The sequence below is a fragment of the Pipistrellus hanaki genome (genome assembly GCF_964339955.1).
Source record: "Pipistrellus hanaki genome assembly, chromosome: 3".
Taxonomy (NCBI): domain Eukaryota; kingdom Metazoa; phylum Chordata; class Mammalia; order Chiroptera; family Vespertilionidae; genus Pipistrellus; species Pipistrellus hanaki.
In genome coordinates, this window is record NC_140505.1 from 90,322,577 (window position 1) to 90,337,740 (window position 15,164).

At 41.3% G+C, this 15,164-nt stretch overlaps 1 protein-coding gene across 13 annotated transcripts in view; it reads left to right on the top strand.

The window, feature by feature from the left end:
• Positions 1–15,164, top strand: part of FAM168B (family with sequence similarity 168 member B) — a 132,604-nt gene that overhangs the window by 59,856 nt on the left and 57,584 nt on the right. For 7 of the 13 annotated variants that reach the window (XM_084879593.1, XM_084879598.1, XM_084879596.1 and 4 more), the window contains 2 exons: positions 3,129–3,212; positions 5,786–5,878. The exons of 2 other annotated variants lie outside the window; for them this stretch is intronic. In XM_084879593.1, the coding sequence (XP_084735719.1) occupies positions 3,129–3,212; positions 5,786–5,878 (177 nt within the window). The remainder of the gene's footprint in view (positions 1–3,128; positions 3,213–5,785; positions 5,879–15,164) is intronic. 4 more of the 13 variants (XM_084879587.1, XM_084879588.1, XM_084879595.1 and 1 more) reach the window with 1 other exon arrangement.

Consider the following 15,164-nt stretch of genomic DNA (forward strand, 5'->3'; position numbering starts at 1 on the left):
CAAATGGGACTACATCAAAATAAAAAGCTTTTGCACAGCAAAAGAAACTTTCAACAAAACAACAAGAAAACCCACTGTATGGGAGAACATATTTGCAAATGTTATCACTAAGAAAGGTTTAATCTCCAACATCTACAGACAGCTTATACAACTAAATAAAAGGCAGTGCCGAAGCAGGTTTGGCTCAGTGGTAGAGTGTCAGTCTGCAGACTGAAAGGTCCCAGGTTTAATTTTGGGCAAGGGCATGTACATTGGTTGCAGGCACATCCCAGTTGGGAATGTGCAAGAGGTAACTGGTCGATGTTTCTCTCTCATCGACGTTTCTAGCTCTCTATCTCTCTCCCTTCCTCCTCTCTGAAATATCAATAAAATATATATTTTTAAAAACTAAATAAAAGGAAGATGAATGATCCAATTAAAAAATGGGCAATGGACCTAAACAGAATATTTTCAAAAGAAGACAGAAGGAAGGCCAAAAGGCACATGAAAACATGCTCAAAGTCACTAATTATCCGAGAGATGCAAATCAAAACAACAATGCGGTACGATCTCACACCTGTCAGAATGGCCAACATCAACAAATCAACAAACGACAAGTGTTGGCAAGGTTGCGGAGAAAAAGGAACCCTCGTGCACTGCTGATGGGAATGCACTGGTGCAACCACTGTGGAGAACAGTATGGAGTTTCCTCAAAAAACTGAAAATGGAACTCCCATTTAACCCAGTAATCCCACTCCTAGGATTATATCCCAATAAACTAGAAACACCAATCAGAAAGGATATATGCACCCCTATGTCCATAGCAGCACAATCTACAATACTAGGATTTGGAAACATCCTAGGTGCCCGTCAGCATAGGATTGGATCAAAAGACCATGGTACATCTACACAATGGAATACTATGCTGCCATAAAAAAGAAGGAATTATCATCATTTGCAGCAACCTGGATGGAATTGGAGAACATCTTGCTGAGTGAAATAAGCCATTCAATGAAAGAGAAATACCACATGACCTCACTCATTTATGGATAATAAAGAACTTTATAAACTGACGAACCAAAAGATAGATATAGAGACAGTAAAGCAACAAGCAGACTCAAATTACAGCTTGGAGGGCAGGGAGATCTGGGGGAGATAAGAGATCAACCGAAGGACTTGTATACATGCATATAAGTACAACAAATGGACACAAAACTCTGGGGAGAGAGAGTATGATTGGGAGGGGGGAGGGAAATGGTAAGATATGTACACAAATAATAATTTAATTTAAAAAAAAAGTGTTGATGTGGTTGTGGAGAAAAAGAAACCCTTGTGCACTGTTGGTGAATCTTTAGTTTTATAAAGGACTAGATGTCTGGTGCACGAAATTCATGCATGGAGTGGGAGTGTGTCCCTCAGTCCAGCCTGTACCCTCTCCAATCTGGGAACCCTTGAGGGACATCACTCTCACAATCCAGGACTGTTGGCTCCCAACTGCTCATCTGCCTGCCTTACTGATTGCCCGTAACCGCTTCTGCCTGCCAGCCTGATTACCCCCTAACCACTCTACTGCCAGCCTGATTGATGCCTAAGTGCTCCTGCCAGCCTGTTTGCCCCCAACTTCCCTTATCTGCTGTCCTGGTCACTCCTAACTGCCCTCCCCTGCAGGATTGATCGCCTCCAACTGCCCTCCCTTGCACACCTGATGCCTCCCAACTGCCCTTCCCTGCTGGGCATCTTGTGTCCACATGGGGGCAGCCATATTGTGTTTTGGAATGATGATCAATCTGCATATTACTCTTTTATTAGATAGGATATAGTCCTGGTGCATAGGTGGGGGCTGGCTGGTTTGCCCGGAAGGATGTCCCAGTCCAGGGTGGGGACACCCTTCGGGTGTGGGGCAGCTTGAGCGAGGGGCCTGTGGTGGTTTGCAGGCCAGCCACGCCCCCTAGTGACCCAAGAGGAGGCCTTGGTGTCTGGAATTTATTTAGCTTCTACAATTGAAACTGGAGCCAAGCCTCCAGATTACTCTGTGGCTGGCAGGCACTTCTGTTGGAATTTATCTTCTATAATTGAAACTTTGTATCCTTAAGTGGAGGCCTGGGCAGGCCAGGGTGTGCTGAAAGCTTTCCTTCTTCCTTTGCTGGGGGCAACCCTAGCTTCCCGTTCTTTCCAGCTCCATGGCTGCCACCATTTCTGTTTGGATTTGTTTACCTTCTATAATTGAAAACTTTGTATCCTTGAGTGGAGGCCTAGGCCAGCAAGGGCAGGCGGAAAGCTTGGCTTCCTCTGTTGCCTTGGAAACAGAAACCTCCCTCATGCTCTCTGTAGCTGTAGCCATCTTGGTTGGGTTTATTTGCATACTCACTCTGATTGGCTGGTGGGCATGGCTGGTAGGTGTAGCGGAATGAATTTTAATTTGCATATTACTCTTATTAGGTAGGAATTCCTTGTTAGTATTAATAAATGCAAGGTTGCTTCCAAGTATATTGTGAGATTGGCTTTTTGCCAGTTCCATGGGTCTATGGTCACAGTTAGAGCCCCTTCAGTACACAATGCTTTTATCGCTCTTAAATTATGGAATTAGAATCTAGGCTAAAACTGCCTAAGTATTGGTAGTTCTCTTACTAGTATATATCTATATGTATTATTTTGTATTCTAACTTAGTTTTTGTTTAGTTTTTTCTTTGACAAAAGTTGTATTTTTTTAAAATACCTTTTTTATTGATTTTTCAAGAGAGAGAAAGGGCAAGCCGGGGGAGAGAGAGAGAGACATCAATCTGTTGCCTCCCACATGCACCCCAAATAGGGATGTGGAACCCAGAATCTTGATATTTGCTCTGACCTGGCATCACTTTGGTATACAGAATGACACTCTACTAGCTGAGCCACACCAGCCAGGGAAAAAGTTGTAAACATTTACTCATAGGTTTGAAATACATGATTAGGAATTTGACACATCACAATTCTGAGGAAAGGAGACAACTAGAAACAAAATGCTCAGGTTACATAGTATTGTTGGGCTGCCTAAGTTGGTCTGGAGTTCTGATGAAGAAGGTAAGAATGACTCTGTCTGTGGGCCACTCTGGTTGTAAAATCATGTTACTCCTTCAAGTGATAACATCAGAGTATTCTGTGTTTTTCTCCAGCTGGTTTCCCCATGAGCTATGCAGCAGCAGCTCCTGCCTACTCCTCCAACATGTACCCTGGAGCAAATCCTACCTTCCAAACAGGTATACAGGTTGTATGTGCTGGGTGGCACAAATGCTTTGTCCATGCAGTTGGGATAATATAAGGTGGGTGGATTTTGAGGGAGTGATTATAGAATTAGAATTTGGGGTTGATTTCTTGGTTCATAAGATTAGCCTTATTGATAAGGGCAATAAAAACTTAATTCTTCTTGCATGTAAAGCTTTAGATATTGCATTCTTTTCTCTTTTTTTAAATTGATCTTTTTACAGAAAGGAAGGGAGAGGGAGAGAGAGTTAGATACACTGAGGAGAGAGAAACATCAATCAGCTGCCTTCTGCACACCACCTATTGGGAATGTGCCAGAATCGAACCTGGAACCCTTGAGTTCAAAGGCAGATAGATGCTCTATCCACTGAGTCAAACCGGTTAGGGCTGCATTTCTTTTTTTGAAATATATTTCTTTTATTGATTTCAGAGGGAAAGGGAAATGGAGAGAGAGAGATAGAAACATCAATGATGAGAGAGAATCATTGATTGGCTGCTTCCTGCATGCTTCTCACTGGGGATCGAACCCACAACCTGGGCATGTGCCCTTGGTGGGAATTGAACCTGTTCTCTTCGGTCTGCAGGCTAACACTCTATCCACTGAGGCAAACCGACTAGAGCTAGATACTGCATTTCTGATGTCCTTTCACAACACAGATCTTCATTCTAAATATAGATTGTTACAGGCAAATACTTGTGCCAGACCATGTATTAATATTTATGAAATAGAGTTGATTACAAGGAACTGGAGATCATCTTGCTATATTAATAAATGGAATTTCCATGCTTCTGACATTTTTAAATATTTAAAACCATTTTAGCCCTTTTTTTTTTTTTTTTTTTTTTTGGTGTTAAAAGAAAGTCTTGCCCTGCGGGTGCTGGACCTGCGGCACCACAGACGCAGCTGCCGTGCTGCACCTGTGATGCCAGGGCACAGAGGAAGTGGCTATTTCTACGCTCAGTGATCAGAACAGTGGGCACTAAGAATGGTTTGTAGCCTGACATTCAAAAAAAGAAAAAAAGAAAGTCTTATTGTCTATGTTAGTGTTCTATATAGTTTTCAAAGAAAGTCTTATTTTAGTTGTTGTGTGTATTGTTGTTATTCTTGTTTCTAAAAGTCTTATTTTCTGTGTATGAGAATTTTTTCACATTTTAAAATTAGTGATGAAATTGGAATTAGTTTGGGTTTGAATCTTGTAAAAATAGTTTATTTAGTGGAATTTTTCTCTGCGAGCCTGCACTATGGCATTATCTCATTCTAGGCTTTATTTTCCGAGACTGGACTTTGTGAATCTGCTGCAGCATGGTGGCCCATGCTCTGACTTGAAGGCTCAGCCTCACTGGTCCTCTGGATGCTTCTTTGTCCTTCAGAACCCCTAGCCTCACACAGTTAACTTTACAGAAGAGAGGAGAGCAGTAATATTCTTTTCCCAAATTTCTATTTTTTTTAATCATAAAATTCTTCCTTTTTTCCTTCTCTTCCTTTTCATTTCCACTCTGACCATCTTTGTTCAGTCTATAGCTCACACCCAGAGATAGCTTCTTCTTTATCAAATAGATGTTGTTGTTTTTATTTTGTTTAGCTTTTATTCACTTTTTTTTCTCCTACCTGAACTAGAGTACCTGCTACTTTGCATCTGTCTTTTGGGGGTTGTTATGGAATATCCCTTCCCTAGGGTCAACAGTGTTATTCACTGGATTTTTAGGCCAAATGGCACTACCCATGTCCTTATATAAAATGTCTCACCTTGTTTAACTTTTTAAAAACAACTCTCTGGAGGTATAAATGACATGTGGTAAATTGCACATACTTAAAAGTGTATAGTTTGATAACTTATGATCTAATGTGTACCACCCTCACAATTGAAAGTAAGCATATCTCTCACCCATAAAAGTTTTCTATTGTCGGCCCTTTGTAATCTCACCTAGGCTTTGCTAAATCAGTGATCTGTTTTCTCTCATTATAGATCATTTGTATTTTCTAAAAATTTATATTAATGAATAATATTGAATATTCTTTTTTTGGAATTTTTTAAAGAATATACTTTTTTGGCAGAGCTGACTTCTTTTGTCACAATTATTTTGACATGTATGTTGAAGTGTATATCAATAGTTCATTATTTCTTTAAAAAAATTTTTTTTATTGATTATGGTATCACATAATTGTCCTCATCCCCCATTTCCATCCCAAACTCCTCCCCATATATACTCCCACCCCCCTGTTGTCCATGGTCACTGGCTAGGCCCATATGCATGCACACAAGTTTTTTGGTTGATCTCTTCCCCTTTCCCCCACCCTCCCGTACTTTCCCTCTGAGGTTTGAAAGTCTGATCGCTGTTTCTCTTTCTCTGGGTCTGTTTTTGTTCATCATTTTCTCTAGATGTGTGAGATCATGTGATCCAAGAAATACCCATGTAAGAACCGAAACTGAGACAAGACATAATGGTTATGCTGAGAGGCAAATGAATCAGTCTATAGTGTGTTCCTTTCTGGGCCAACAGTTCTTTTGAGTCCCAATTTTAATGTCAAAAAGTTTCTTATGTGTACATGTCAGCCATGATATTTCAGGTTGGTGGACAAATGGTGATGATGCAGGTCCGACCATCTCTGGTTTGGTCCTAAGCATCCTTCAGCAATACGCAGCTTCTGTCTGCTGGAATGGTGAGTCAACGTCTTCTATCTCTGAATTCTTTCTCTTCTGTCTTCATGGCCGGAGCATGTCTATTCCTCTCTGATACAGGAATCCAGATGGTCTTGGAGTTGTTTTCTGAAAATATACAAACATATTCTCAACCAAAAGTTAATAAAGGGATATTTTCTATAAATTTGACTTGGGATCCTTTTTCATTTTTTCCCCCCCAAATGATTTTCCTCTGGCTTGTTTTGACACCATGTGTGTATTTTTATGGTGTTAGCATTTCGTACAATTTAAAAAAATATATATTTTATTGATTTTTTACAGAGAGGAAGGGGGAGAGAGAGAGCTAGAAATGTCGATGAGAGAGAAACATCGACCAGTTGCCTCTTGCACACCCCCTACTGGGGATGTGCCCGCAACCAATCTAAAGTACAAATTTTTTAGATGTAATTTACTCACAGGATATTTTTCCTTACATGATATTCTTCCACTGTCACCCCCTTTTTTAATTTAAATAATAGGAAGCTTTTGGAAATTTTATAATGTAGTCTTGATAGGTTTTACTTTTTAATTATTTGCACTAAACTATGACTGCTTTAGGTTCATTACATGTTATGCAATTTTACCATGAGCTGCTCTGCCAATAAGAATTTTTGTTAACACTTTAGGAACAGCTTTTTGTACAGTACAATCAGTTTTTCTAGAATATTCATTTATTTCCATTAGCTGTGTATTTATTTACCATGTGTGTATTAGTGGAAATGATTATTTGCCTTCTTGAGAAGGGCCTGAGCATTTCTGCTACTAGGCTGGACTTGGATATTAAAAACCCACTTGCCCACATCATAGGTACAAGACCTCTCAAACAAGTCTTGTTGCAGTGAGAGGGCAATTCTGTTAGCCAAGTCTCTGTCTGTTACCTGGGTCCCAGTTTGAGCTGTGCATGGGAAGCAAAGCAGCCACGGAAGCAGGAGACCTCCCTCAGAAGGGGAGAAGGTTCAGGTGCCTGCCACGTTGCAGGAATGGTGGTGGTAAGGGTCTGTGCCCCACCTCTGTTGACCTGCAAGTTCTCTCCTGATGGCCCCTCTGCGACTGTGCCTGTCGTAGGTTTTTCCTTCCCTGAGGAATCTTACCCGTCTCTGGCTAACCAGCCATCCTCCAGAGCCAAGCAGGGTGATGTGAGGTTTAGTTCTGTCTCCTTGGTAGCCTATGCCCCCATGGGCTCCACGCCCAGCACCTGCCTTAGGAACCCCTCACCTACTGGCGAGGCCCAGGCACTGATCTCATATTTCGGGGAACCCATGTTTCTTCTCCAGAGAGGGCCCAGCTCACCCCACTGGGCAGGAGAGAGATCCATGGTACTAGCCACCATGGTGTTTCAGCCTCGGCATGAGCTGAAAGGTCAAGGAACAGCTGTGGGCACCTGGACTACGAGAAGAGGGTCATTTTTGGCCAAAAGGACAAGAGGGGCCAATATAGAATGCTCAGGTGCCTTCCCAAGGGGCCCGCTACACAGTGGAAGGAATTAAGTCCTTTCATATCATTTTTAAATTGCTGCCAGACATTCAAAGGATTGGTTTGGAAGTTTGTTTAGGATAATTGTACAATATGCTATTGTAATTCTAAAATATCTAGAGATGTGTTACCTTGGTCTCCAAGCACCACCACCAACAAATTATATATATAATATATAAAATAAAATAAAATAAATTATTTTTTATTGATACCCCATGGTGCAAGGAAATATTATAGGTAATGGGGATAACCCAAATCTGGGAAAAATTATAATGACCTCTTAGAATAATATCATGTAAGGATATTTTTTGCTCTAGGCCATGGAAATTCCATTTTAAACTGGCTATCAATTTCTTTTTGTATTTCTTTTTGTATATTTCTTTGTTAGTGATGGTCCCTTCCTTTGGTGTCCTCACAAGCCAGAAACCTCTCTTTAATTTTACACACAAAGGAGCAGTTTTTTGATTTTGTGTCATACAGAAGGGCAGCTGGGTGGTGACCCCTATGTAATTATACTTCCTTGTCCCACCTGTGGTCCTCCTGAATGACCAATGTGTTTGGTATCATCAGTGACTACTTTGGGCAGGAGGATCAGCCCAGGTAAGGGCTCCTACCTGAAAAGGATTAGGAACATAAGTCCAGAAATACTTAGCCAATAGCCCCAGGTTATATTACTGTACAGCTGATGATTGCAAGCATGGCAGTAAAGGTTCATTATTTCTTTTTATTGTTGGGTGATATTCCATTGTATGGACATACACGATTTGCTTACCAGTAGATGGATATTAGGATTGTTTGCAGCATTTGGCTGTTACAAATGAAACTACTCTGGAATATATACATACAAGTCTATGTGTATGCTTTCATTTTCTTAAGTAAATGCAAAGGAGAGGAATTGCTGGATTTTAATGCAGGAGTACGTTTAACTTTGTAAGAAACTGCCAAATTGTCTTCCTAAAGTGTTTATACTATTTTATGTTCCCACCAGCAGTAGTTCAGTTCCTAACCTTATTTTATTAACACTTGATATGGTCTTGCTTTTTTACTTGAGACATCCTAGTGTAGTGATATTTCATTGTATATTTTTTTAAATTAGTAATACCACATCATAGATAAACCTTATTGGCTACAATACTGTCACTGCACAATCCTTCACTGTAATTTTAATTTGAGGATATCTAATGACTAGAAATTTTGAATATATTTTCATGTGCTTATTTGCCATTTATGTCTTTGGTTGAGTGTGTGTACATCTTTTAGTTCTTATTTTTGGAGATTTTTTTCTGTTCTTTTGTTTGTTTTATGTTTGTCTCCTCATTTTGGCTGACTTCCTGAGTTTGTTTCTATGTATTACATAGATCTGCTGTGTCTCCCAGTATTGGCAGAGTGGTCTTACATAAGAGGTGTTCTATGAGGTCAAATGGTACAGTCTTTTCAATCACATGAGCCAGGTCCTCCAGGATTGTCTCTTGTGTGAGAGTGAGCCTTGGTTGCTATTGGAATGTCACTGGGTGGGATTGATCGTCAGGCAACTGGCTATGAAGGATTGACCAGAACCACAGTGTGTGAGCTACTCTGCAGAGGTTGACCCCATGAAATAAGACTATGGAGATAATTGAATAGTGTTTTGAAGCTAGCCATAGGGTGTGTTAGTTCTGAGGCTTCTTAAGAGGTGCTGGGTGCAGGCCAACATTAGCCACTGCTTGGAATCAGCCTGGAACTACCTGGTAAAAGTTAAAAAGTTATCCATGATTGGTAACTGACTGTACCAGGCCTAGAGATTTGTGGGAGAGGCCATGCTATGAACCATGACCAGCTGCCACCAGTACCAGACCAAGGGCTGGTCAGCAAAAGACCACCTGAAGGTCTGCACCTCTAGAACTGCCAGTGCCTGAAAGGCTCACTGGAAGAGCCTCAGGTGATAGGCTAGTTGGGTGAGGTGAGTTGGATGAGGTAGGGTTTTAGAGTCACCAAGATGGGGTGAGTGGGTATTCACCAGGTTAATGTAGATTCAGAATTGGTGCCAGTGCAGAGTCTGAGGACACTCAGACTGAGACCATTCATGAAACTACCTGCCTAGGTCCTGTGGACTTTGAGAATTTTTAAGAAAATTTGTCTGCCTGCGTGATGGGTGAGGGCATGGTTTCAGGGTGGAGCTAGTGATGATCACCAGACTAATGCAGAATCATATTTGCCCCCTGTAGGGGTAGGTTCAACAGAAGAAAGATGGAACCCACCTGCCTTTTGTGTAGGAGGAGGGCCAAAAAAGAGACAGTGGCAGCTATTCTTTCAGCCTTTGCCCTGAAGCCACACAACTCAGTTTCTCCCTGTAGATCTCTATCATCCCTTTAAGAGGATGCCTGGATTTCCACCAGCCTTCCATTATACCTGGATGTACAGAATCTTAGCACTGGTGCTCCAGGTGGAAAGCCTGGTGTGGGATTGAGACCCCTCACTGCAAGTCCCCCACTGGGAATCAAGCCCACAACCCTGGCATGTGCCCTTGATCGGAATCAAACCTGGGACCCTTCGGTTGAGATACCCCTCCCAGTTCACAACTGCCAGACACATCTGTGGGACCAGCCCTTTTCGTATCTCATCTCCTCCTGTCATTCTTGACATGGCTTCTTACGTATATCCTTAGTTATAGAACTTCTGTTCAGCTAGTCTTCAGATGGCTCTCCATGTTGATTATTCTATAATTAAGTTTTAATTTTGATGTGGTCATGGGAGGAGGTTAGCATAGTATTTACTTACTCCTTCATTTTGACTGGAACCTGCCCATTGGCACATAAAAAGGTCTTGCTAAGAGTGATTAAATAGTTTCCTTTGTTGCTACCATGCATGGCTAGACGGAGGATTCATTAGGTAAATTTTTGGAGGATAATTTGGCAATGTATTAGAAAGAAGCTTAAAAATGAGTCTTTTTGATTAACTTCTAGGACTGTATCCTAAAAGAATAATCAGGTATATAAATATTAATGTACAAGTGTAGCTTTATCTAATAATAAAGTAATGTTTAATTAAACTGTTGGTTTACTTCACAGTGTTTAACTAGTCTTACTACTTGTTTAGGAAGGATCTTTAATAAGTAAAATGCTTTACAGTACACGACTTTTATTTAAACCTTAGAATTAGGTACATTAAGTCTGACCCTGGGTTTCCTTAAAAATTAAACTTTATGCCAAAACTGATTTGGCTCAGTGGATAGAGCGTTGGTCTGTGGACTGAAAGGTCCCAGGTTCGATTTCTGTCAAGGGCATGTACCTTGGTTGGGGGCACATCCCCGGTAGGGGGTGTGCAAGAGGCAACTGATCTATGATTCTTCTCTCATCAATGTTTCTAACTCTCTATCCCTCTCTCTTCCTCTCTAAAAAATCAATAAAATATATATTTTTAAAAAATCAATCAATCAATCAATAAATAAATAAACTTCACATGGCAGCCACACAGGAGATAAAGGCGTTAGAATGTTGATGATTGTAAGGTCAAGTGATCTATCTTTCTCTTGCTTAAATTAAAGGTTTATATACAAATAGTTTAAAGATTCTTTCTCCTTCCCATTCTTTTTTTTTTTTTTTTTTTTTAGATTCTCAATGCACCTATTTATTTATTTATTTATTTATTTTTTATTGATTATGGTATCACATAATTGTCCTCATCTCCCCAATCCCATCCCAAACCCCTCCCTACATATGCCCTCACCCCCCCCCCACCCCCGTTGTCCATGGCCACTGGACAGGCCCATATGCATGTACACAAGTCCTTTGGTTGATCTCTTCTCCTTTACCCCCACCCTCCCCTACTTTACCTCTGAGGTTTGAGAGTCTGTTCGGTGCTTCTCTTTCTCTGGGTCTGTTTTTGTTCATCAGTCTATGTTGTTCATCATTTCCTCTAGATGTGTGAGATCATGTGATCCATGAAACACCCTTGTAAGAACCTAAACTGAGACAAGCCATAATGGTTATGCTGAGAGGCAAATAAATCAGTCTATAGTGTGTTCCTTTCATTCTTACTGTAACCATGTGAGCATTGTGCACTACTGTGAATGTGTGGCTATTCTGTAACTACTTTTTCCTCCCTGGACCTGATGTTCTTTTTTAAAATATATTTTTATTGATTTCAAAGAGGAAAGAAGAGGGAGAGAGAGATAGAAACATCCATGATGAGAGAGAATCATGAATCAGCTACCTCCTGCAAGTCCCCCACTGGGGATCAAGCAAGCCCACAACCCTGGCATGTGCCCTTGACTGGAATCAAACCTGGGACCCTTCAGTTTTCAGGCTGATGCTCTATCCACTGAGCCAAATTGGCTAGGGCTGGACCTGGTATTCTTGATTAGATTACTGTAACCATATTATTTATTAAACCTCTAACATTCCCCCAGGTGTGGGGAACTCTTATTAGTATTTTATGCCACATGAGGATATTTGTGTTTTATTTTATTGATGACCTCTTTTGAAACCCCCTCTCCCACTCTAATCTGGACTGCTTGTCCTCTGGGCCTTACCCTCAGATTGTTCTTCTTGATCACTCAATGGCATTCTTTTGTCTTTACCTTCTATTTGATTCTTTGGTCTTTCTAAGTTTATTAGTACTCTTTGGTTTTAGTGGAAGATCTCCTTTAGTAATCTCCCAAGGGAGTACGAAGGAGTCACAATTTTTAATTGTGAATAAATTGTTTTCAGACATGAAAAATATAAAAATTGTATTTTTCATGTCTGAAAACAATTTATTCTGCACTGACACCTTCATAAACAGTTTGTTTGGATATCGAATTCAAGGTCAGCAATTATTTCCACCTAGAATTTTGAGAACATTCCTTCATTGTTTTGCAGCTTCCATTATTGCTACTGATTGTTGATGCTTGATTGACTGTAGCCTTTGGTTTCTCTTTGGTGCTCTGAGCAATTTTTGTCTTCAGTGTTCTGAAATTTTATGATGCTGTGTTTAGTATAGCTCTTCCTTTTCTCACAAACTTTGTTCCTTAATTTTTCAAACCTTCTAAATAAATATTTTTATACTCAGAAAAGTATTGTATAAAATCTGTACTTTTGGAAAAATGATCCATCTTATCTAATAAAGAGGGAATATGCTAATTGACCTTCATGCTGTTGCAAAGACGGCGGCACCCACAGCCAATAAGGAGGGAATGTGCTAATTGCTTCCCGCCCTCAAATATGGTGGTGCCTACAGCTAGCCAATAAGGAAGGAATATGCTAATTGATTGCCCCACCCTCAAAGAAAGAAAGAAAGAAAGAAAGAAAGAAAGAAAGAAAGAAAGAAAGAAAGAAAGAAAAAGAAAAGAAAGAAAGACAACCTCTACTGATGCAACACAGACAAAATAAATAGAACCTTTCTCCTTTTACTCACCAAACATGAGTCTTCCTGGGCTTCCTCTCAGATAAAAACTCATGTTCTTAAGCTGCTAACTGTGGGATGCCAGAACTTTTTATAATTGAACTAAGGGCCAGGTGCATGGAATTCGTTCACTGGCGGTGGGGGGTCCCTCACCCAACCTGGCCCCTCTCACATACTGGGAGCCCTCAGGAAATGTCCTACTGATGGTTTAGGCCCGCACCCCACTGATGGCCTCGCTTTTTGGAGGCAACTGGGCTGATCAGGGGAAGGCACCAGCCCTATCACCCCGTTGCTGCAGCCACTGCCAGTCACTGCATCCACCAAGGTGTTTTCATTAACACGGACTCCAGTCCCTTCACCGAGAAAAAATGACAACTTTCTTTAGACATTTTCAAGATGTGTCTTTCATAGAATATGCCTGCCTGCCTGCCTGCCTGCTTGCTTGCTTTCTTTCTTTCTTTCTTTCTTTCTTTCTTTCTTTCTTTCTTTCTTTCTTCTCACATGAAGATATGTTTCCATTGACTTTTAGAGAATGTGGAAGAGAAAGGGAAAGACAGAGAGCAACATCAAAGTGAGAGGAACACTTTGGTTGGTTGTCTCCTGCATGAGCCCTGATCTGGGCCCCAGCTGAATCGAACCCAGACCATGCTGTCTGCAGGCCGAGGCATTATTCACTGAGTCAAACTGGCTAGGGCAGGATATGACATTTCTTAGCCCTCCAGCAGCAGACCTTCATTCCTTTTTTTTTTATATATATATTTTATTGATTTTGTACAGAGAGGAAGGGAGAGAGAAAGCTAGAAACATCGATGAGAGAGAGTTATCGATCAGCTGCCTCTTGCACACCCCCCACTGGGGATATGCCCGCAACCAAGGTACATGCCCTTGACCGGAATCGAACCCGGGCCCCTTCAGTCCCCAAGTCGACGCTCCATCCACTGAGCCAAACCGGTCTCGGCCAGACCTTCATTTCTTTCTCCAGAAGTGTGGTGGAAAAACCCTAGATCACCTTTTTGGACTCTTATTATCCAAGTTACTAAGAATATTACCAGTGGCATAGAGGAAGCTTAGCCAATGTCAGAAAAGGTGTTTCCTCTATAGTTTACACCAATCGAGGGCTGGGCCATGCCCAGACCTAAAGCCTCTGGCCAAAGCTTTAGGCCTGCGCAGGGCTCCTCCAGCTCCCCCTGATCACCAGCTCAGCCCTGCCCAGGCCTGCCCAGGCCCAAAGCTTCTTGGGCAGGAGTGGACCCCCAGCTCCCTGCAATCAATCATAGGGGGTCAGCTCCTGCCCAGGATGAAAGCAGACCCTCAGCTCCCTGCCCAGGCAATCGATTGCAGGGGGTCTGCTCCTGTACCAGGCTGAAACTGAGGCTTTCAGCCTGGTGCCAGAGTGGCCCCCAACTCCCTTTGGTCGATCGCAGGAGGTCTGCTTGTGTACCACGCTGAAGCAGACCCCCAGCTCCCTGCGATCCTTACCTCAGTGACCTGGGTGCCAGGATGTATAAAAATTCCAAAGATTTCTTGGCTTTAATTTTGTATCCTACTATTGTACATTGCTGAATTAATTTATTAACTCTAATAATTTTTTTGATGGAGTCTTTAGTGTTTTCTATGTACAGTATCATGTCATCTGTGAATAATGACAGTTTTACTTCTTTTCCTATTTGGATGCCTTTTATTTCTTTTTCTTATCTGGTCCCTCTGGCTAGCACTTTCAGTACTATGTTGAACAGCTGTGGTGAAAGCAGGCATCCCTGTCTTGTTCCTGTTCTTATGGGAAATGGTTTTAGTTTTTGCCCATTGAGTTTGATGTTAGCTGTCAATTTGTCAAATAAGACATTTATTACATTGAGGTATAATCCTTCTATTCCTACTTTGCTGATCATTTTGTTAAATGCCTTTTCTGCATCATTTGATATGATTATTTGATTTTGTCTCTCAATTTGTTTATGTGATGTATCACGTTTTTTGATTTGCAGGTTTGTACCAACCAGCCTTGCATTCCTGGAATAAATCCCCCTTGGTCATGCTGTATGATCTTTCTAATGTAATGCTGGATCTGATTTGCTAGAATTTTGTTGAGGATTTTAGCATCTATGTTCATTAGGGATATTGGCCTGTAATACTCTTTTGTTGTGGTATCTTTATCTGGTTTTGGGATTATGGTAATGCTGGATTCATAGAATGCACTTGGAAGTGTTCCTTCCTCCTGAATTTTTTTGGAATAGTCTGCGAAGAATTAGTTTTAGCCAAGACCGGTTTGGCTTAATGGATAGAGCACATGTGTCAAACACAAGGCCCGCGGGCCAAATCCAGCCCGCCAGGCCTTGCAATGTGGCCCGCACCGCGCTGTCATCACTGCACTCCGCTGTCAGTTTATGACATTGTCAGTTTATGACTGTTCAGTAAACCATTCGGCCCGCAATTTAG